Raw genomic sequence first — 23,916 nt, forward strand, 5'->3', positions numbered from 1 at the left:
CTTGCCTGTTCTTGGAACTTCTTCAGGTGTCAAGCCTGATGGGCAAAGAATAGACAATATAAATACAAACGGGTGAGCTTTCCTAAAAATTAAAATTTAAACGAGTCTACAAATTTCCTCATGAAGCAATAAAAGTCACTGACACAAAACAGGAAATGCTGGAAAAACTGACAGTTTGGTTCATGGTTCAATATAATTTTTGGCTTTGGAGTTTGGAATTGATTGTAAACTGTCGTTCAATGTCTCTTTGACGTTTTGATTTTTAAAAAAACCTGTTTTATTAGGTGCAAGTACATTGGGGACGATAGCAGGCACGATGGGCACCACACTTACAGGAGTGTCCACGGTTTCACACGCGCCCAACACGCCCATTGCCACCCTTGGTACCATCGCCAACCTGACTGGCCAGATAATCAGTGCATCCCCCAACACCACTCAGAAACTTACTGCTGTAACTGGAACCACTTCCACAGCTCCCATCATCACCATTCAGGTAGGAACTCAATTGAAACAGAACCGTATACCCACAACACTTTGCATCCCTGAAATTATGGAAACCCCCAAACCTTGAAAATTGTTCTTGATCCATTTCAGTGGGAATGTTGTGACTTTAGCAAGGTAAATCAACGCTTGGCAAACTTTTTCCTGTGTGACCCCAGAGAGGAAATTAGTTGGGAGGGGAAGGGTTTGGAGTTGTTGAGGGAGAGGTGGGGCGGTTAAAACTGCTGGGTCTGCTCTTAAAAATGTGAAATACCTCCCTTCTTGCAGGCTGTGGTTATAGCAGCAGTTGGGCCTTCGCAAGCAAATAGTTAAGCCACATTCACTGACAGAAAATAAAGGAATGTTTTAAGGATCCTAGCGCCAGTCAAAACTCAGTCCAAATCTAATAGCCATCCCCAAAAGCACCCCCCTCCCCCGAGGCTCACAACCCACAATTTTGGTACCCCTAAGGTAGATGGAAGTAGCTCAAGACCTGGCAGAGAGAACTTTGGTATTTGATGTGCTGAGATGAGTGGTGATTACACCAGGGGTTGATGCAGTACTCCTGCAGTCACTGGAATGTGTGAAGTTACACCAGAACAGATGAGGCACACCAGCTGCATTTATGAAAATGTTTTAATTTGAATTCTGTTTTAAGATTGCAGTGCCAGCAGTATATATATTTTTTAAAGTATATTTATTGAAGTTTTATATAACACTAGCAATAATTACAAACAATCAAGCGACAAAGATGTAAGAGTGCAATGTCAAAAAGTTACCAATAAATCCTCACTCACAAACACAAACTAAGACCTAAACACTATGACTAACCCCCTAAACGCCGATGGTGTCTAGATCCTTAAAGGAAGTAAATGGTTGCCACCTAAGGTAGAACTTCCCCACCGACCCCATGATGGTATATTTAATTTTTTATAAGTGCAGGAATGTCAAGCGCTGGATGGGATTGGAGACCTCCAACTAAGCAATATTTGCCTCCAGGCTATCAGTGAGGCAAAGGTGACAACATCCACCCCTACCCCAGATTGAAACGCCGGTGAGTCTAAGACCCCAAATATGGCTAGCCTTGGACATGGCTCTAGGACCACCCGAAGTTCTCCGCTATAGTGTCCAACAAATGAAACCAAAAACTGGCAAGTTTGGGGCAAGACCAAAATATGTGTGTGTGGTTAACTGGGGCAAACAAACAACAATCACACTTGTCCTCCACGTTTAGGGAAAAAAAACATCATCCTTGCCCTGGTTAAGCGCATCCTGTGCAATACTTGGAACTGCATTAAACTCAACCGGGCACTAGAGGACCTGAAGTTGACCCTGTAGGTGGCTTCCCTCCGAGCCTAATCGGTAAGCACAGGAACCAGCTGCTCCCCCTCCCATCTCGCCCTCATCCCATCCAATGAGGCAGGATCTGACGAGTGGGGCGGCACAGTTGCTTCACAGCTACAAGGCCGCAGGTTCGATTCCCGGTTTGGGTCACTGTCTGTGCGGAGTCTGCATGTTCTCCCGTGTCTGCATGGGTTTCCTCTGGATGCTCCGGTTTCCTCCCACAGTCCAAGGATGTGCAGGTTAGGGGGATTGGCCATGCTAAATTGCCGTTAGTATCCAAAAAGGTTGGGTGGGATTACTGGGTTACAGGGATAGGGTGGAGGTGTGGGCTTAGGTAGGGTGCTCTTTGCAAGGGCCGGTGCAGACTCAATGGGCCGAATGGCCTCCTTCTGCACTGTAAATTCTATGAGATTATACTCGTATTAGTCCAAAACACACCCCTCGCCAGGTTGAGCCAAGAATAAAACCTACTTCAACAAGGAGGAGGGCGGGGCCAAATGAAAGGAAGGAAAACCGTCACAGGAAAAGTCACAAATCTGAAATTAACAGAAGAGGCTAGAATTGTCAACCGTCAGCCAGCTCTCTAAAACTGACAAATCTCCCCATAACCACATTTTAGGGATCTATATGTTATGATCCCTTTGCCTTCCAAGATGAAATGACGGGTCAAAACCAGAAGACAAGAAGAAGCGATTATTACAAATAGGGGCTAAAGAAGATAGAGGAAAAAGCTTAAAGTGCTTCCGAAACTGTTTCCAAATCCTGAGGGACCACCACTGGATTTGAGGAAATTCTTGCAGGAGAGAAGGGCAGTGGTGCAGTAATTATGGCAAGCAGAATAGAGGTAGTGCACAAGCGAGCATCCGGTTTGCCCGAAATCGAGTCGGGGCACTACCAAAATATTTGGGTGTTAGCAGCCCAATAGTAAAACAGAAGGTTTGGGAGATCCAAGCCTCCCGTCCACAGGTCTCTCTGGGGCAGAACACTGCGGTTTCTGAGACTCTTACCCGCACAAATGAAAGTAGAAATCAAGTTGTTAACCTTCATAAAGGATTTGGCCAATAAAATAGGGATGCATTGAAAAAAAAAGAAAAACCGAGGAGATGCATTAATTTAATGGTTTGATCCTACCCGCCAGAGAAAGAGGGAGGTTGTTCCACCTCTGTAGATCCACTCTGACATCATTGATCAGGCTTGAGGAGTTTAATTTATGAAGTGAGAGGGCAGCAAGGTGGTACAGTGGTTCGCACTGGGAGTACGGCGTTGAGGACCCGGGTTCGAATTCTGGAACTGGGTCACTGTCCGTATGGAGTTTGCACATTCTCCCAGTATCTGCATGGGTTTCACCCCCATAACCCAAAGATGTGCAGGTTAGGTGGATTGGCCACACTAAATTGCCCCTTAATTGGGAAAAAAAATAATTGGGCACTCTTTAAAAAAAAATTTTAATTTATGAAGTGAGGTCCAATTAAGGGCAACCTGGACCTCCAAATAACGGAAACTGGTTTTGGAAAGGCTCATTCATGGCCAGCTATCACATCCTCCTCCCTGACTAAGATAGCTCTGTTCAGACAGTGTGTTTATATTTTAGTTTGTATTGTGTTTGTATTGGGTGGCATGGTAGCACAGTGGTTAGCACTGTTGTTTCACAGCACCAGGGACCCGGGTTCGATTCCCAGCTTGGGTCACTGTTTGTGCGGAGTCTGCAAGTTCTCCCCGTGTCTGCGTGGGTTTCCTCCGGGTGCTCCAGTTTCCTCCCACAAGTACTGAAAGACGTGCTTGTTAGGTGAATTGGACATTCTGAATTCTGTCTCCGTGTACCCGAACAGGTGCTGGAGTGTGGCGTCTAGGGGATTTTCACAGTAACTTCATTGCAGTGTTAATGTAAGCCTACTTGTGACACTAATAAAGATTATTATTATTACTTAACTGATCCATCATGCTGATCTGTCAAAATACCCCAAAACAAAGCATCCGCTTTTTGATGCCATTGCTTTTACTATGTCGCTATGCACCTTCCATTAATAGTTTAAAATGGGTGAGGAACAATGAACGGTTGGCATGGTCTCTCCTTTTTGAATCTCTTATCTATGTCTGTGAATTCATTTCAGCCTGTGTCTGAGCCAAACCGGGTTACAATCGTCGCCTCCCCCAGTGGCATGGTGACGCAGCAAGCACAACAGCTCGTAAATTCAGGAGCAACTTTGGTTGCTGCACCTCGAGTCACTACCGCAAATTCAGAAACTCAGACCCACAAACTTGAGTTTGTAGAAATGCCAGTCAGGTGTTCAAATCCTCCCCACGAGACGTCAGAAACCAACACCACCAACACATCTACAACCACCACAGCAAACATTACGGCAAACCAAGGCAAGTGTACAGCAGGGATGAGAACGTTGGGAATAGTTTGTTCTCTTTTTTTTCAATCACCTCTTTGTAACCACTTTGTAACACACGTGAAAGGTGCAAGAGGCTCAAGGAGCCTCCCCCAAATGCTCATTTCATTGTATGTCAGTTTTTAATGATTTGTTGTGAATTTGCGTAACTGACAAATGAGTTAACTACTTGGAACGTAACTGAGTAATATCAGATTGCAGCTGTGGCTCAGTCTTGCCTCTGACTAAGATTATGGGCCTGACTGCACAATTCTAGACTGACGTTCCCAGTGCTTGGGGAGTGCTTCACTGCTGGAGGTACTATCTTTCGAATGAGGCCTCATCTGCTCTCTCAGGTGAATGTAAAAGAGTCCATGGCAGTATTTCAGAGCAGGCAAAGTTCTCTTTGGTGTCTGGTCAATATTTAACCCTCAATCAACATAACAAAAGCAGATTATTCTGGTCATTATCACATTGCTGCTTGTGGGACCTTGTTACACAGGAACATAAGAATTAGGAGCAGAAGTCGGCAATTCAACCCTTTGATTTTGCTCCTCCATTCAATCAGATTATGGATGATCTCTCCCTGGTCTCAAATCCACCTTCCTGCCTGTTCCCCATATCCCTTTAACCTGTTTTTTTAATCAGAAATATATCTATCTCCCTCTTGAAGCCATTTAATGATTCGGACTCCACCGCACTATGGGGCAGCGAGTTCCACAAATTCAGCACCCTCTGTGAGAAGTAGTTCCTCCTCATCTCAGTTCTAAACCTACCGCCTCCCAACCTATATCTGTGACCTCTTGTTCTAGATTGCCCCACAAGGGGGACCATTTGGTCTACATTTACTTTATCAATCCCTTTTATTATTTTGTACACCTCACCTGGTATGTCAATCCTTTCATCCCCGGAATCAATCTGGTGACCCTCCTCTGAACTGCCTCCAACGCCACCACATCCTTCCTCAAGTAAGGAGGCCAAAACTGGACTCAATACTCCAGATGTGGTCTCACCAACACCCTATACAATTGCAACAACACTTCTCTACAGACCTTTTGCAATAAACGCTAACATTCCATTTGCCTTTTTAATTATATTTTGTACCTTTTATACTGACTTTCTGCGATTCATGAACAAAGACACCCAGATCTCTCTGCCCAGACGCATTTTGAATCTGCTTTCCATTTAGATAATTTGGATAATAAAGGGGCAGCACGGTAGCATTGTGGTTAGCACAATTGCTTCACAGCTCCAGGGTCCCAGGTTCGATTCCCGGCTTCGGTAACTGTCTGTGCGGAGTCTGCACATCCTCCCCGTGTGTGCGTGGGTTTCCTCCGGGTGCTCCGGTTTCCTCCCACTGTCCAAAGATGTGCGGGTTAAGTGGATTGGCCATGCTAAATTGTCCTTGGTGTCCAAAATTGCCCTTAGTGTTGGGTGGGGTTACTGGGTAATGGGGATAGGTGGGGTTACTGGGTAATGGGGTAGGGTGGACGTGTGGGCTTGGGTTGAGTGCTCTTTCTAAGAGAGCCAGTGCAGACTCAATGGGCTGAATGGCCTCCTTCTGCACTGTCAAAAAAAAAACAGTCTATGACTGACAATTGTTTTTGTCCAAAATGAATCTCACACTTATCCACATTAAACTCCATCTGCCAAATTTTGGCCCGATCTCCTAGGTTATCTATATCCGTCTGTAAAATCTGAATCTCCTCTTCACTGCCTACTTTCCAACCTATTTTAGTATAATCGGCAAATTTTGTTATGTTACACTCTGTCCCTGCTTGCCATTTATATAGATTGTTGTGTACAAATTGGCTGTAACGTGCCATGGGATGTCCTGAGGTTGTGAAAGATGTTATGTCATTAAACGTCTTTTGTTTTAACTGTGGAGATGAATTTATCACAGGCAAAGACTAATGAAATCTGTTGTCTTGTGCAATTTTTTTTCTCTCGCCCTCCATCTCTACAGTCCAGCCACCTGCTTTGAATACGCAAGGTATCCCTGAAAGTGTGCACGGTGAAACAGCAACAGCAGGAACAACAAACACTGCAACCACGGCATCGACAGCTCAGAGTGGGGCGGTTACCATGGTAACACAGTCCACACCTGCACCTGGACCCTCCACGCAGGTAGGACAAGGAAGAGATACATAGGGATATAACACTGGTGCAGGAAGGTGGGCTTCATATTAGCATAGAATTTACAGTGCAGAAGGAGGCCATTCGGCCCATCGAGTCTGCACCGGCTCTTGGAAAGAGCACCCTACCCAAGGTCAACACCTCCACCCTATCCCCATAACCCAGTAACCCCACCCAACACTAAGGGCAATTTTGGACACTAAGGGCAATTTATCATGGCCAATCCACCTAACCTGCACATCTTTGGACTGTTGGAGGAAACTGGAGCACCCGGAGGAAACCCGCGCAGACACGGGGAGAATGTGCAGACTCAGCACAGACTGACCCAAGCCGGGAATAGAACTTGGGACCCTGGAGCTGTGAAGCAACTGTGCTAACCACTGTGCTACCGGGCGTGAACCCAGATGTGTGCCAATGCACTAATTAGATGCTATTGGATAATGTGAAGATTCCAAATAGTTTCCTCTGGTCCAAAAGCTAGACTGTCACTGAAAAGTTGTTCATTGGGATGCTACATTGTTGGAGGAGCCATCCTTCAGGCATTAAAACCAAGTGTGGGTAAAGTTCCGTGGTACCATTCAAACAGCGTGGCATGTCTCGTTGCCTTAATCTATATTCCTGCTTCTACCAACAGCACCATAAAAGCTGATCAAAGTGTAATTTCTTTCATTCCATTTTCTGGAATCTTGCTGTGCAGAGACCGACACTGCATTTATTGACATAATAAAACAACTGGAATAACTTACATTTACAACATAGAGAAATGATCCCAGATGCTCCACAGAAGTGTAATCAGACCAAAACAGCTTCTGAGGTGAAAGTTTAGTCAGGGAGATCTTGGAATAGGAAAGGAAGGCAGAGGGGTATGAAAAGGAATCCCAGAACATTGGGTCTAGATAGCCGAAGACATGGGCATCAATGGCGGGGTAAAACGAAGTTGGGAATACATAAGAGGACAGAATGTAGGGCTGGAGTAGACTACAGAGTTTAAAGGAATGAGATGATGAACTTGAAGGCAAGCTTTTTAAATCTGAAGTTAAGAGACTAGGTACCTGCGTACCATCAGTGAACACGATGAGTCTGATGTGGTATGTAATAACATACATTTTGGATGAGCTCAAATTTATGGCGTATTTAAAAACTAAGTGCTGGAACTGCTCAGCAGGTCTAACAGCATCCGTGGAGAGAGAAAAGGAGTTAAAGTTTCAGATAGCAAGAGTTTATACAGATATTTAAACAGGAAAAGAGTGAGTGAGAAAGGGGCATCTATGTTTTCCATGCGATTGATGTGTAAAGCATGTGTTCACTGCTCTTCATCTCATTGTGCACATCATTGTCATTTTCTTGTTGTCAATCACCTCATATGTTTCTATTTTTCTTAAGAGGCAATTTAGCGTGGCCAATCGACCTACCCTGCACATCCTTGTTTGGGGGGGTCAGACTCACGCAGACACGGGGAGAATGTGCAAACTCCACACGGACAGTGACCCAGAGCTGGGATCAAACCTGGGTCCTCGGTGCTGTGAGGCAGCAGTGCTAACCACTGTGCCACCGTGTTGCCCCTCATTTATATGTTTTATTTTGGTATACCAGATGATCATTCATATTGCTTGAAATGACCTGTTGCGTATGGGCTGTTTGGATTCGTGCACAGCTCTTGGCAGCTGCATCAGACTTTGCTCTGGTGCATAGACCTTGACCTAAGCCTCGACCTGGAGATCCGCTTGGTATGGTGATCGCAGGATTCCACAGTTTTAAAGAAAACGAGCAGGTTCTTCGATGGGCAATGGAGCATCATGGTCACAAGGGGAAAGGCTGTACCAGGAGAGTGTGGATCCAGCTTTAAAAAAAGAGCCACTTTTAATGGAGTGAAATGCATCCTACACAAGAATGGAGTCCAGTTCGGGATGGTCTATCCAGCTCGTCTTCGAGTGACATTCGGGGGGGAAAAAGATTACCTTTTGGCAAACTGGGAGATGCGGACTCCTTTGTTAAATAGCACAAGTCGTGCGCTGTTTAATCCGTTTTATGGCATTGTGGACGGGCTCTTTGTATTTCATGCTGATTGTTTGGGCATGCTCTTAATTCCTTTAGAACCATAGAATACTTAGAGCAGAAGGAGGCCATTTGGCCCATCGAGCCTGCACCAACCCTCTGAAAGAGCACATTACCAAGGCCCACTCCCCCACCCTATTCCTATCACCCCACCTAACCTGAACATCTTTGGACACGGTTGAGAGCCCTGTCAACCACAGTGGGTGGGAAACCACGATTAAGGAAGAATGAAGTCGGGTCAGCAGCATCATGTTGGAAAGTGTCATCATCGGAGCATATGCGACAGAGGCAAAGGAACCGGGAGAATGGGATGGGACCCTTCCAGGATTTGGAGTGTGAAGAGCAATAGTCATGGTAGCTTTGGGAGTCAGTGGGCTTGTAATGGATGCTAGTGGGCAGTCTGCCAGAGATCGAGGAAGGGAAGTGTCCAAGACGGCCCACGTGAAGGTGATTGAGGGGTGGAAATTGGAAGCAAAATGAATACATTTTTCCAGGTCCAGTCGGGAACCTGAAACGACACCGAAACAGTCGTCAATGTACGGATAGGGATTGTGGAATGGGGATGGAGTGCAAAGAACAAAGAAAATTACAGCACAGGAACAGGCCCTCCGGCCCTCGAAGCCTGCACTGACCATGACTGTCATGGAGGCACGTTACAGTCTTCTGGACTTAGTTCAACAACTTCAAACAGTGAACTCTCTCCTCTACCTTCACGAGTTTCCCTCACCATTGTTCCTTGAGCCATTTGTCCCCCCGGTCCAAGTTGTCCTTTGGCACACTGCTATTCTGCCATTAACACATTCTGATCACATAATGTGCCACTCAGCACCCTTCCTACCTTGATCACCATTTACGTTCCCTTTGTCATTTTGTCCACAACATCTTTGTCAAATTGCCCCAATGCTAGCCCTCCATCCTGCCCCTGCCACCCCACCCCTGCCACCCCACCCCCAGCAGTATAAATCTGATGCTTTTTCCAGTTCTCTCTAACTTTGACAAAAAGTCATCCAGACTGGCAACATTAGCTCTGTTCTCTCTCTACAGATACTGTCAGACCTACTGAGATTGTCCAGTATTTGTTTTTCTGTGTTTGAGCCGTATAATCTTAGTTGTCCTTGTTAGAGCAGCAGTGGGAAGTTAAGTGGTGCTGTATTTTGTAGACTGCCTAGTTTTCCCCACTTGTGGGGTCCCTAAGCCTTTCTTTTTTTGTTGCATCTATATTTGGTAAGTGAGTCGTGTCCCACAAGGAGAGTTTCTGTACTCCATGTTGAACAATGATGTGGAGATGGATTGGATTGGATTTGTTTATTGTCACGTGTACCGAGGTACAGTGAAAAGTATTTTTCTGCGAGCAGCTCAACAGATCATTAAATACATGGGAAGAAAAGAAAATACATAATAGGGCAACACAACATGTACAATGTAACTACATAAGCACTGGCATCGGATGAAGCATACAGGGTGTAGTGTTAATGAAATCAGTCCATAAGAGGGTCATTTAGGAGTCTGGTGACAGTGGGGAAGAAGCTGTTTTTGAGTCTGTTCGTGCTTGTACCCAGACTTCTGTATCCTGCCCGATGGAAGAAGTTGGAAGAGTGAGTAAGCCAGGTGGGAGGGATCTTTGATTATACTGCCCGCTTTCCCCAGGCAGCGGGAGGTGTAGATGGAGTCAATGGATGGGAGGCAGGTTCGTGTGATGGACTGGGCGGTGTTCACGACTCTCTTCTTGCGGTCCTGGGCCGAGCAGTTGCCATACCAGGCTGTGATGCAGCCTGATAGGATGCTTTCTATGGTGCATCTGTAAAAGTTGGTAAGAGTCAATGTGGACATGCCGAATTTCCTTAGTTTCCTGAGGAAGTATAGGCGCTGTTGTGCTTTCTTGGTGGTAGCGTCGACGTGGGCGGACCAGGACAGATTTTTGGAGATGTGCACTCCTAGGAATTTGAAACTGCTAACCATCTCCACCTCGGCCCCGTTGATGCTGATAGGGGTGTGTACAGTACTTTGTTTCCTGCCGCGCTGGACTGGGGTGAGCACAGTAAGAAGTCTTACAACATCAGGTTAAAGCCCAACTGGTTTGTTTCGAATCACTAGCTTTCGGAGCACTGTTCCACTGCTTCACCTGAGGAAGGAGCAGTCCTCCGAAAGCTAGTGATTCAAAACAATCCTGTTGGACTTTAATCTGGTGCTGTAAGACTTCTTACTATGTTGAACAAACGCTGTACTTCCTTGGCTTAGAGACTCTTTTTAGACTGGGGGTGAGGGGGTTTGCACGATAAAGTTGATTTATGCCATATTGCTCTTCTCCATGATGAGGATGCCTGAGCTGTGTAAATCCTTGCTTGAATTTCTGACTAACGTTAATAGAGAGCAAGAGAATAGACGCTTGAGATTTTGGGTTAATTCCTCAGGTGACTCAGATCAGTAATTGTTCTGTCCAGCTATTGGGGCTGCCACAAGCTGGCATCCTAACTTAATTATAATGTAAATTACATCCATGTCATGTGTATCCTATATAGTGATTAAGGACAAATCATTGAGCTGATATACTATTTTTCTCTCCCTGCAGGCGGCTTTATCAACTGAAGCACAGTCTAATAATGTTGAGCAAGGTTCTGTGCCTGTATTGGGGCAGACTGCTGGACAGAGTCTGCCTACCAGCTCTTCAGGTGTCCCTACCACATTGGCAGTTCGGGTCTCCAGCAGCACAAACAGAGGAACAACAGTGGCCCCCTTGGCACAGGTGTTGCAACCTCAACCTACTGTCAGCCTGCAGCAAGACCAGCTCCTCCCTCCTCGAGAGCTGCTGGCTGACAGCCGACCCGAGACCCTCGCTGAATTGGGTCTGTCCCCCGAGGAGTTGGCTGTGGCGGCTGCCGCTGAAGAGGCAGCAAGGTCGGCAGCGCTCGATGCAGCTAGGACGGCAACAGCGGCACAGGTGTCTCTGGTATCTAAAGGGGCTGCAACTGCAGGTAGGTGTATGTGCAGGTTTGGGTTCCCAACTGCAAGGGTAGTAAGTGCGGCACATGGTTAAAAGCGACTGCAATCTAAACTAGAGGCAAAAATATTGCATGGATGTTTTGGGGACTAAGTAAATACACAGGGTTGGGCAGGATTGTGATTGCCTTGACAGTTCAATAGCCGATCAGCATAAAAATGGGAGGCCATTACGGTTCTTCAGTACTCTCTGCACCATTCAATTAGATCATGACTCATTTCTACATTATCTCCCGTTTACTCCCATTATCCCCCTCTTCCCCTTGATACCCTTGCCCAACAAGCAGCTGTCAAATGCTGGAAATCTGAAATACAAATATAAATGCTGGAAAGTCTCAGGTCTGGCAGCATCTGTGGAGGGCGAAACCGTTAATGTTTCGAGTCCAATATGACTTTTTTCCAGTTCATCTATTGATCTTTGTGGTGAAAACTAGACCCACAATGTTCACAGCCTTTTAGGGGATCAGTGGGGGGGGAACGTTCCAGGTTTCCACTACTCTTTGTGTGAACATGCTACATGATATCCCTCTTTAAAAAGTCTAGCTCCTTTAAGAATAATTATCCACCAGAGGAAATAGTTTCTCTGTAACTAATATAGTTACTACTTTAACATTTTCGACCCCCTGCAAATCTGTCTTTGTAATTTAGCCCTTTAACCTGCTATAAATTCTGATGACTCTGCACTGCACCCTCACCGCAGCCAGCATGTCATTTGGTGCTGTGGTGCCCAAAACTCCAGCTGGGGTTTGAGCCCAATTTTGTTACTTTGGACCATGTGAAGTGTGTCCACTTAAACAAGGTTACGGAGAGCACATGCTGCCCATGGAACTGTGCACCAGAAAGGGAAAGATGAGACCCAAATTGGCAAACGGCAGAAAAAAATATATAATTATGTTTGTTCTTAATCAGATTTCAAACAGACTCTGCAGATGATGCATGCTTCAGCAAGCGCAAATCCCACTGAACAGTATTCATTCTCTGAGACCTGTCACTGCTTCAGGCAAGCAGGATGAGGTTAGTGGTGCTAAGCTACAGCAATGCACCTTTCACCGTCTGAATATTGTGAGATAGGGGGCGGGATTCTCCTCAATCGGCGCGATGTCCGCCGACCGGCGCCAAAAACTGCGCAAATCAGTCCGGCATCGCGCCGCCCCAAAGGTGCGGAATTCTCCGCATCTTGAGGGGCCAAGCCCTCACCTTGAGGGGCTAGGCCCGCGCCGGAGTGATTTCCGCCCCGCCGGCTGGCGGGAAAGGCCTTTGGCACCCCGCCAGCTGGCGGGAAAGGCCTTTGGCACCCCGCCGGCTGGCGGGAAAGGCCTTTGGCGTCCCGCCAGCCGGCGCGGAAATGACTTTGCCGTGCGACGCATGCGCGGGAGCGTCAGCGGCCGCTCACGGCATCCCCGCGCATGCGCAGTGGAGGTGGTCTCTTCCGCCTCCGCCATGGTGAAGACCATGGCGAAGGCGGAAGGAAAAGAGTGCCCCCACGGCACAGGCCCTCCCGCGGATCGGTGGGCCCCGATCGCGGGCCAGGCCACCGTGGGGGTACCCATCGCGGACCGGAGAATCGCCGGGGGTGAGCCCGCTGACTGGCGCGATTTCCGCCGACCGGCACGGTGCGATTCCCGCCCCCGCCGAATCTCTGGTGGCGGAGAATTCGGGACACGGCAGGGGCGGGATTCACGCCACCCCCCGGCAATTCTCCGACCCGGTGGGGGTCGGAGAATCGCGCCCAGTGTGAGAACACACTTTTGTCTCCGCCACAATAAAGTATGAACTCTTTGCTCAGCTCCACATTTGTGCTGTACTCTTGCAAGTGACACCAGCTGTAGGGAGAGGCAGGAGCCCTGTAGCTGGTCATTGCAGGTATCCTCTATCCTTCCAAGTCTCCAATTCTGCATTGCAGAATAGGGAAGTGTGGTGGTGACCCCTTTGTTTGTTCTTATGAAGGGTGAGCACCTGAAACATTAACTTGTCGCTATTGGGTGGCACAGTGGTTAGCACTGCTGCCTCACAGCGCTGAGGATCCGGTTCGATCCCAGCCCCCGGGTCACTGTCCATGTGGTTTTGCCCCGTCCCTAAATCTCTTTGTAGCTGATAGTGAACCTCCCTTTTGAATACAGCTGAGTGGCTTGTTAGGCCATTTCAGAGTCAGCTAAATTGATGTAGGTTTGGAGTTGCATACAGGCCAGACTGGGTGAGGACAACAGATTTCCTACCTGAATGCACATTAATGAACCACATGGATTTTTAATTTAATTGTCACCATTACTAATACTAGCTTTTTATTACCGATTTAATTAACAGGTGAATTTAAATTCTCTAGCTTTTGTGGTGGGTGCCTGGATCAGTCATAAGGCCTCTAGGTCAGGCATTGTCAAACTCAGGGGCGCGACCCGCGGGTGGGTGTCAGGAGGGTCGCAGAGCTGTTGCTAACTTTTGGTTGGTTCTTAATTTGGCTCTATTTAATCACGTTTGCTCAAGAGTCGCCAGGTATCTTTCGACACCGCCACAAGGTTCAGAACCGAATACTGATCAATGACTCGATACACCAGTTAGTAAATTCAAAAGCAATGCTCATTTATTTACACACGGTCAAATCTACTCGTGCATAAACTCTACAAACTAAACTACCACTATTACTAAAGCCTATACTTAGCTTTGGGGGCCCACTCAGTCAGAGGAATAATGGCCGTTGCTCGGTTCTGAGGCTGCTGGGTTGAGCTGGTTACAGGGTAGCAACTAGGAGCGTCTTATCTCGTAGCGTGCGTTGACTTGGGACTTACTTGGTCTGATGCAGCTGCTAGGCAGGTCTCTCTCTTCAGTGAGAGCCAAAGCCAAAGGTGGAAGATTCTCCCTTGGGTGATACCTCTTATACTGCAAAGGGCTTTGCGCTCTTTTGGGCGGGCCTTGAACTTGGCCTCAACTAATTGGGTCTTTCTTAATCAGTTGTATTGATTTTCCTCCAATAGAGGGGTGGTTCCCTGATCGCTGGGCGTGTCCTGGTGACTGTCAGTCTGCTTTGTCTTAGCTTCTTCTGGCGCCGGGGAGTCTGTCCTAACATTGTTTATCTAAATGTTTCCCTTTTGTTCTGGAGATGGCTCATTAGTATGTAAATCGTTTGGTAGTTTCTGTCCTGTCTGAGAGTTTAAGGTTCTAATCAACAGACAGAGCTCGCACCTGCTTGTTTCTTAGCATTGTCCAATTTTCCCTGCATTCTTTGCGGGTGTCCATTTTGTAATCGGGAGTGGCCACCCCAGATGGCTACAGAGCCCGTCCGTCACGACGCTCAAATCCACGCGCAACAGCCACAGCAGCCAGCTTTTAACTATGCCGGCTGCAAGCGGCCTTCAAAATGACCACAAACATATTTTAAAAAATTTGGCCGCACTATGCGCATGCGCACCGATGATCGGGCATGCATGCGCAATGCGACCGCATTTTTTTTTTTTTTTTTATACGGTCGCAGCCTTTTTCTGTCGAAGTTCGGGGGGCCAAAGGGACCATTGGGCCGAAGGGTCCCAAAACCATTTCCTCCTTTTTTGTCAGCAACAAACAACGTAAGAGAAAATGGTGGGTCGCGCAGGTCAACCGGCGTGGATCGTGAAGGTCGACCGGCGTGGGTCGTGAAGGTTGGCCGGTTGGTAAAAATGGGTCCCTGGAAAAAAAGTTTGAAAAACATTGCTCTAGGTGACCAGTATAGTGCTTAATCATTAATAATAATCTTTATTATTATCACAAGTGGGCTTACATTAACACTGCAATAAAGTTACTTTGAAAAGCCCCTAGTCGCCACATTCCGGCAGCTGTTCGGGTACACTGAGGGAGAATTCAGAATGTCCAATTTTAAAAAAAATTTCAAAAATAAATTTAGAGTACCAAATTCTTTTTTTTTCCAATTAAGGGGCAATTTAGCATGGCCAATCCACCTACCCTGCACATCTTTGAGTTGTGGGGGCGAAACCCACGCAAACACTGGGAGAATGTGCAAACTCCACACGGACAGTGACCCAGAGCCAGGATCGAACCTGGGACCTTGGTGCCGTGAGGCAGCAGTGTTACCGACTGCACCACAGAATGTCCAATTAACCTGACGAGCACCCCTTTCGGGACTTGTGGGAGGAAACCGGAGCACCCGGAGGAAACCCCCGCAGACACGGGGAGAACGTGCAGGCTCCACACAGACAGTGACCCAAACCGGGAATCGAACCCGGGACCCTGGAGCTGTGAGGCAACGGTGCTAATCACTGTGCCACCATGATGCCCATGTATTACACAAATGTACCAAACCATTATACTAACATACAATCTACAGCCTTTTTTAAATTTAAAAAAAAGCTGATCTTTGTCCTTCTGTTGAAAAATCTTCGAGCTAATAACTGTTAACACTGCAGTAGCTTTAAACCATTTTTTCTCTCTGTAAATTGCAGCAAGAGAAGAGGCCATGGATACCTCGTCAGTAGATTTAGCAACATTGCAGCCAGCACAGCTGTCGCAACAGGCACTGCAGACACTGGTGTCCCTGCAGTCTATCGTACCGTTGGCTGAACTTGCGCAGCAAGACATAGAAAGAGCACGCCAGCAACAAGCTGCAGAGAACAACCAGCCCTCCCGGCCAGCAGAGGCTCTAGCGCCAGCAGATAGTCTCAATGATTCTACCTCTGAGACCAATGGACCACAGGAAATGCCCAGTACGGTCACAAATGTCCAGGTGCCTATTCAGAAGACCGCAGGTATGTATGGCTAAATAGCTTTAGTTCTTCCTCTTCTAATTTTCTTCCAAAGCTCTGCTGTTTGTATTTTAACTTGCCAACTGTGTTCACTGATTTCATTGGCTCTAGTCCAGTTTTAAAATTCTTGTTCATCTTTTCAAATCCCTTCATGGCCTCCCACCTTCATCCAACTTTGAAATCTCCCCCAACCCAACAACCCTTGTCTTTTCAGAGTCCCCGATTTCTTTCATTGCTTCACCGTTGATGGCCATGCCTTGAATCATTTAGAATCTAAGTGATGAAATTCACTTGTGACGCCAACTCCCTCTCTACCTTTAATATACTTGTTTAAACCTCTTTGACCAAGCTTTTGGTGATCTGTTCTAATACCTCCTCACATAGCTCAGTTGTCAAATTCTGCGAGTTTTTGACTTCTGTGCTATGCCTTGGGACATTTTATCGTGATGAATGCCAATTGTTTAAACCAGTTGTTTAGAGGATGTGAGTGATGGCAGTGCACCTTCACAAGAAAGGCACAGTGACATTTTGTAGCTGTTGTTTCACCAAATGGCTTGCTAGAGCTTTGATCTGGCCACGTAATGTGAATCAGGAGTCCAATATCGGCCAGACTAGGCAGAGATGGCAGCTTCCCAGCTGCACACCGGTGAACTAGTTGGGTTATTATAACAATCTAGTAGCTTCCACGGTCACTTCTTTCCACCCAGTGTCAGCTGGCAATGCAGTTTCACAAAATGCCATGGTGCAATGTGACCTTGCGACTTTTCGATTGTTAGTCCAGTATCTGATACTGCAGCATTAACAGCAGTGGATAGGAAACGCCCATTGATTGGATAGCCGTGCATTCCAAAGTAGTGTATTAACTCACAGATAAGTACCACATTTTCTTTTGCAAGAAACAACAAGTGAGATATTGACTGCATACACATTACTGACTACAGATATTTTAACCTGTAGTTTAGTCAAAATACAAGGGTGACTCGTATGTGCATCAGTACAATAAATAAATAAAAACCTTTTATGCTGCACCAGAGTTGCATTATTTCCAAGGTACACTAAATTAAATTCTTACATTTTCCCAATATGATTGTTGAAATGCCTCAAAAGTGCTTTTAGTTTTTGGAGTGCAATGAAAAAGCCTTTCTATACCAATAATATCCCACAGACAACAAAACAGATTGTACTTGTTAGAGAGATTCATCAAGTCTTGTATCCTCTTCCCATTAGAGCAGGTTGTGATCCGCTGGTGGTCAAGGGTGGGTGTAAAAAGCATTGCAGTTTCCCCAAAGTTCGCCTGACATTAATTTCTTCTCGCTGCCCCCATCAGCTAACACAGGCATTGAACTAGAGAACTGTTTTTGAGACCTCCGAATCCGTTATTAACTTTACAGCTGACACCGAATATGGAGACGGAGCTGCTGCACGTGACCTGTGACACATGTTAAAAACACAGCACGAGTCCATGAGGTTGTCAGCATTTTGGATTAGCAACCCCTAGGAGTATCCAGTACTGAGTAAAACAAGCAATTTGGGCACAGTCTACCTGAAAGGGGACAGAGTCCTGTAGCACACAAGATTAACCAGGTGTTTCCAGGCACTCGGAGCACCGAGAAACTGCTCGCTATCTCGTGCCCATCCGGATAGATCGGGGGCCTCAGCGGGGAACCGCCTGACGAAGCCGGACTTGGCCCATTTCCTACACTGAGGAGCTTGGCTCACCGGAACTCTGAGAACAGCAAGAGATCAGGACACCATTTTCCCCGATCTCTTGAGCCCCTGATGTTACCCCTGGACCCCCCCTTCCAAGCCCCAACTCACCATAAGGAGGTTCCCCACCCCCCACACCTGCACTGGACATGACCTGACTCAATCGCGGCGTGCAAAAATTGCCAGCCTGGCACTCTGGCAGTGCCCCTGCCACTGGTAGTGCCAGGCTGGCACCAAGGTGGCACTGCCAGGGTGCCTATGTGGCACTAGCAGTGCCAGGTGGCATGCATCTGGAAGCCTCCAGTCACCTGGGAGACCTCCACGAGTGCCGTTCTATCTGGTCCCAGTTTGTAGGAGACCAGTACTGAACGAGCACTCGCCCAAGGTCTCCAAGGCGAGGGAGTTTGGTCCCACGCCTTTGTTAGATCTCGGGAACATATATTAGAATGAGACTAGCTGTCTCTCTAATATGCAGTTTTGCCAAAAAGCAATCCGTCCCAAAATGGGCCGGATTCACATTGCAACGTCTCACAAGATCACATTAGATCTCGTGAGACATGGCAAGTCGGGTAGATCCCGGAAGTGGGATTTCACGGCATCTACCGGTCGTGTTGCGCCGTGCCTTGCTATTTTTCTGGCGCAACGTGACCAATAGATACCGCCCTTTGTTGCTATTGCCCACCATGCAGCCTATATGTGCGAGGTGGGAATTTTCGTTCTCAAAGGTGATATGCACTGGATAAAAGCAAATTACTGCGGATGTCCAGTAACATCTGAATCTGAAACGAAAGAGAAAATGCTGGAAAATCTCAGCAGGTCTAGCAGCATCTGTGGGGAGAGAAAAGAGCGAACGTTTCGAGTCCGATGACTCTTTGTCAAAGCTAACAGACAGAGAAAGTGGGAAATATTTATACTGTGGAGTGAGAATGAAAGATGAGTCATAGCCACAGAAACTCAGGGAAACCGGGTGCTAATGACCACAGAAACCAAGGGGAAAGAATGCTAATGGCAGTCCCCAGAGAGGACCACTGTCCAACCCTCCTTGGCTGCTGTGATCCTTTTCCTGAAGGTAACTTATTTATTCCCCGCCCTCCTCTCCAGTTTATAGCTCGGACATCGCCTAATTACCAGTGCTTGACTTACTCCTCCGCTCCTGTCTTCAACTTACTCCACTTGGTAGAAATGTGACAAGTTAGCATAATGTATGCAGACTCCATGAGAAACAAATGTTTTCTTGAAATCGGAGCTGAATTTCCATTCGATTGTAGCGCGAGAATGCTAAAAGGACACCCAAATGTAGGGGATTGGAATTACAAACTGTATGTGAGGGAAATTTCAAGGCAAAACTGACCATTTCTTTTCTTTTATAACAGGTTTGGCACCATACACTTCCCTCTTGACATCATCAACTAACCAAACCTCTAGCCCAATGAAACTGCAGGCAGCCACTGCTTTAGCCCAAGTGGCCAATGGAATTGGCCTCCCTGTATCGGTAAGTCTGTAAGGGCAGGCAGTTTGATTTTGTTGCCTCGCTTGTCAATTATTGGTTGTTTTTTACAGCAATCTTGGACATTTCAAGATGAGCAAATGAAAGCAGAATTATTTTCACAAATAATGTAGTGCCTTAATACATTGAAAACATCTCAGAACTTCACGCCATTAATGTTGTTAGGAATCCTGAATAAGAGATTGGCTCTTTGTCTCTGGGACATAGACTCTCAGACCAAGAACAGATTGATGGGATGAACATCTCCTTCAAATGGTACTTCAGTCTCCATCCAATACCTGTGGGGTCTGCAATAGAAAGCCAACTCAAATTCCACGTTATACTGAAATCCTCCTAATCAGTGGCCTATTGGTATTGCATGGAATGCAACGTAGATGAGCTGCAGCAGAGTAAATTTGCTCCTTGCAGAAAAGCTGCCATGTAAATGAAAAATCCAAAGTCTACCTAAAACTAGTATTGTACAAAAGAGAAAAATGAGTTTGAAAAGATTTCCTTGAAGTTGGGTACAAAAAGGCAGATGTGGAAGTCCATGTGTGCATTGCAAGATCCACGCTGACTCTACTAGGATCCACTGACCAGTGATGTTGATTGATGGAGAGATTTTAAAACTAGAATAAATTTGAGGTTGGGCTGTTTGTATCAATGTGATTTAATTAAGACTTGCTGTTAAGTAGTAGCTTATCAAATTCCTTTCCCCTTGTTCTCCCTCACCCCCCAAACAAATGATAAACACTTAACGTGCTACAAAATACTTTGAAATAGACTGAGTAACTTAAAGGCAGATCTGGACGTCCGTGTGTGCATAGCAAGATCCCACAGCCCCCTAGGATTGATTGACCAGTGATGTTGATTGATGGAGAGATTTTAAACCGGATGCAGCCTGAAGTGGTTCACACAAAGAATTGCTATTGAATTGCAGCAGTCATTGTGTGTGGAACAGTACGTAATTTCTGCTTTGGACAAGGAGATTTTGTTTTTAACCCGTCCTCTGGGTAAACTAGAATCCTGACTGTTCACCTGCTCCAGTGGATCAAGTCCTTTGACCACTCAAAGAACAAGCAGTTCTGGTGACTGATTTACAACGCTGTCCCTCAGCCACACTATGACATACTGAGCCAGCTCTATATCTTCCTTTATGTCATGTTACTGGAGATAATGTTGGCATATTTTCCTAAATAAATGGGCGCATAATTTCACTTGTTAAAGATACTGTGTGGCTAATACACTAAGGATGATTTATGGCAATAGATAGTTTATTTCACCATTCGAGTAGCACCTCTGTATGGTGAGGCTCGAAATTCATCCCAACTTTTATTTCGCAAAACAGAATTTAGAGAACTGAGGGCTGACCACATATTGACAGTCACGATCACAATTGAAATATTCTGCCCAGGTTTGATCTCTGTGCCAGAAACCACAGAGCATAAGATAGAATACAATATAATGTTTCTGCCTGTCTGAGCTTTGACAGCAATTGGAATAGAATTGTATCCCAAGGCAACCACTACCAAGTTACCCGAGAGTGACTCAAATGTCTTTGTATTGTTCTTACCTGGAAAGTTACCTGGAATAGATCAATAAAACAAATGAAACGTGACTAGGTAATACGATGGAGTGCGCAGGTAACATCCTGGCTGGTATAATCGTAGTATGGAGTCCAGAAAGTACAGTGTGCATTGTTCAGAAAACTCCAGAGAAGATATATACGGCCGTATGGTATTGTTTAGAGTTAAAAGTGCAAAATAAAAGGTGCAGTGGTTAGCACTGGGACGACAGCGCTGAGGACCCGGGTTCGAATCCCGGCTTTGGGTCACTGTCCGTGTGGACGGGCATTCGCCCCGCGTCTGCGTGGGTTTCACCCTCACAACCCAAAGATGTGCAGGGTAGGTGGATTGGCCACGCTAAATTGCCCCTTAATTGGAAAAAAAGAATTGGGTACACTAAAAACAATTTTTTAAGTGCAAAACATATTCAAATTGTTGCCATAGGAGATAAACTTGCAACTTTTACTTGTGACCCTCGTATCTTTTTAAAACAGAAATTTCTGGAAATGGACAGCAGATCTACCAGCATCCTTAAAATTGCAAGTTCTTTGTCCAAATTCCTGCACTTTCCTGACTGAACACCATGCTGGATTTGCCGGATTTTTGGTTTTTCTGGATTTTGAATTGCAGACCAACTCCTTCATGCAGGCTTCATGGGGAAAGAGAGAAACCACTGATTACTGGTCCGCTCCCCTGTGGCTGGGGATGTTGCAATCAGAAGAGCAGAGAGGATCGCTAACTCTATCCCATCAGTGGAGCAGGCAGCTTTGTGTCAGAGAATAGGGAGGTGCAGGAAACCAATCCTAAAGCATAGAAAATAGAAGCAAGAGAAGGTCATTCAGCCATTCGTGCCTGCTTCCCTCATTCGTTATGATCATGGCTGATATCCAAAACCAAACCCCACCATTTCTTTTGATCCTAAGAACTATATCTAATTCCTTCTTGAAAACTTGCAATGTTTTGGCCTCAACAGCTTTCAATGTTACAATTACACAGGACCTGTCTGTGAACAACTTTAGCTCATTCTGTCGTCTGGGATTGGCCTGATAAATGCCATCTTCATTCTTCCACTTACCTTGGGCGGGATTCTCCCCTACCCGGTGGGGCGGGGGGTACCGACGTGATGGAGTGGCAGGAACCACTCCGGCGTCGGGCCGCCCCAAAAGTGCGGACGTCTCCGCACCTTTAGGGGCCAAGCCCTCCCCTTGAGGAGCTAGGCCCGCGCCGGAGCGGTTTCTGCTCCACCGGCTGGCGGGAAAGGCCTTTGGCGCCACGCCAGCCGGGGCCGAAAGGTCTTCGGCGGGCGACGTGGTTCCACGCATGCGCAGGAGCGTTAGCGGCTGCTGACGTCATCCCCGCGCATGCGCAGGGAAGGGGGTCTCTTCCGCCTCTGCCATAGTGAAGACTATGGCGAAGGCGGAAGAAAAAGAGTGCCCCCACGGCACAGGCCCGCCTGCGGATCGGTGGGCGGGCCAGGCCACCGGTGGGGTGGGGGGGCACCCCCCAGGGCCAGATCGGCCTGCGCGCCCCCCCCCCCCCCCAAGGACCCTGGAGCCAGCTGGCGCCGCCTTGTCCCGCCGTTCAAAAGGTGGTTTAATCCACGCTGGTGGGACAGGCATTCCAGCAGCAGAACTTTGGCCCATCGCAGGCCGGAGAATCGGCGGGGGTGGGCCTGCTGACCGGCGCGGCACGATTCCTGCCCCCGCCAAATCTCTGGTGGTGGCGACTTTGGGACACGGCGGGTGCAGGATTTACGCCAGCCCCCGGCGATTTTTGTTCTGGGAGCCCAGGTTTCCGCAGAGAAAATGTCCAGTTTTCAGTCAATTCTAGTTTTCAGACAGCCAGATTTTGAGTATTGTACCTGTATACGGTCAACATTTCGAATGTACACCCCTTGTCAGAATTAATCTGCAGATCCAGGAGGAGAAAGAGGCAGACGCTCTAGCCTTTGCTTCCCTGGTAGCCCGGATACTATTAGCTTGGAGGGACTCAAAGCCCCCGATGTCTATCGGACATGACTAGCTTTCTCTGTTTGGAGAAAATCAAGTTTGCCTTGAGAGGGTCAATGTTAGGGTTCGCCCGGAGGTGGCAACCGTTCGTCAACTTCTTCGCGGAAAATTAATCGTCAGCAGAAGGGGTGGGTTAGCTTAGCTTAGAGTAGGGGGTTAATAAAGGTGGGACCTGTAAGGAAGGGAGACGGCTTTTGCACTATGTTTATAGTTTCATGTACATTGTTTATTTTGTTGTTGTTACAATACCAAAAATACCTCAATAAAATGTTTATTTATTTAAAAAAAAGAATGAATCTGCAGAGGGGGTGGCACGGTGGCACATTGCTGCCTCACGGCGCCGAGGACCCGGGTTCAATCAGTGTGAAGTTTGCACATTCTCCCCGTGTCTGCGTGAGTCTCACCCCCACAACCCAAAGATGTGCAGGGAAGGTGGATTGGCCATGCTAAATTGCCCCTTAATTGGAAACATTTTTGAATTAATCTGCAGAATTTTCTTTCTGATCACTGCTGGTTTGCTCTATTTTATTCTCTAACTCTTCCATGGAAATCTAAAGCCAAGAACTTTTTCCGGTAACCAATGTTTTCAATATGATTCCTCAGAAACATGATGCATCTACTCATACCCAGCCGAAGCCAGCAGCCAGGAAGGAACCCAATCAATGGTATGACGTTGGTGTGTTTAAAACTACTAGCACAGTGGTGCTGTCCTATTTCCTGCCTGCAGAGGGCTCCCAAGGAGAAGAGGTAAGATGCGTGTGTAACTACTGACCACAACCTTGTATTAAATACAGTCAGCCCTCTCTCTGAACTGTAAAATATTTCAGTACGTTTTGTACCCCTTGCTGGTTTCCCAAAGGCACAGACTGTGCAAGGGATATGTTTCAACGGGCACCAGCGTCCCTCCATTACCTATTCTGCTCCCCAGCACCGCGACTGAGTGGCAGTTTGGCATTTGTGAGCTCTGACATAGTGCGTGAGCAGGACTGCCCTATTGTGGGTGGGAGGAGAAACTGGATGGGATTCGGAGCTCTC

General features: G+C 46.9%; 1 protein-coding gene across 2 annotated transcripts in view; it reads left to right on the forward strand.

Moving 5' to 3' along the window:
* Positions 1 to 23,916, forward strand: part of LOC140388620 (host cell factor 1-like) — a 114,403-nt gene that overhangs the window by 69,395 nt on the left and 21,092 nt on the right. For both annotated transcript variants that reach the window (XM_072473065.1, XM_072473066.1), the window contains exons 16-22: positions 285 to 493; positions 3,936 to 4,194; positions 6,166 to 6,326; positions 10,960 to 11,362; positions 15,815 to 16,117; positions 19,195 to 19,313; positions 23,485 to 23,628. In XM_072473065.1, the coding sequence (XP_072329166.1) occupies positions 285 to 493; positions 3,936 to 4,194; positions 6,166 to 6,326; positions 10,960 to 11,362; positions 15,815 to 16,117; positions 19,195 to 19,313; positions 23,485 to 23,628 (1,598 nt within the window). The remainder of the gene's footprint in view (positions 1 to 284; positions 494 to 3,935; positions 4,195 to 6,165; positions 6,327 to 10,959; positions 11,363 to 15,814; positions 16,118 to 19,194; positions 19,314 to 23,484; positions 23,629 to 23,916) is intronic.

The sequence above is a fragment of the Scyliorhinus torazame genome, chromosome 13 (assembly GCF_047496885.1).
Source record: "Scyliorhinus torazame isolate Kashiwa2021f chromosome 13, sScyTor2.1, whole genome shotgun sequence".
Lineage (NCBI taxonomy): Eukaryota > Metazoa > Chordata > Chondrichthyes > Carcharhiniformes > Scyliorhinidae > Scyliorhinus > Scyliorhinus torazame.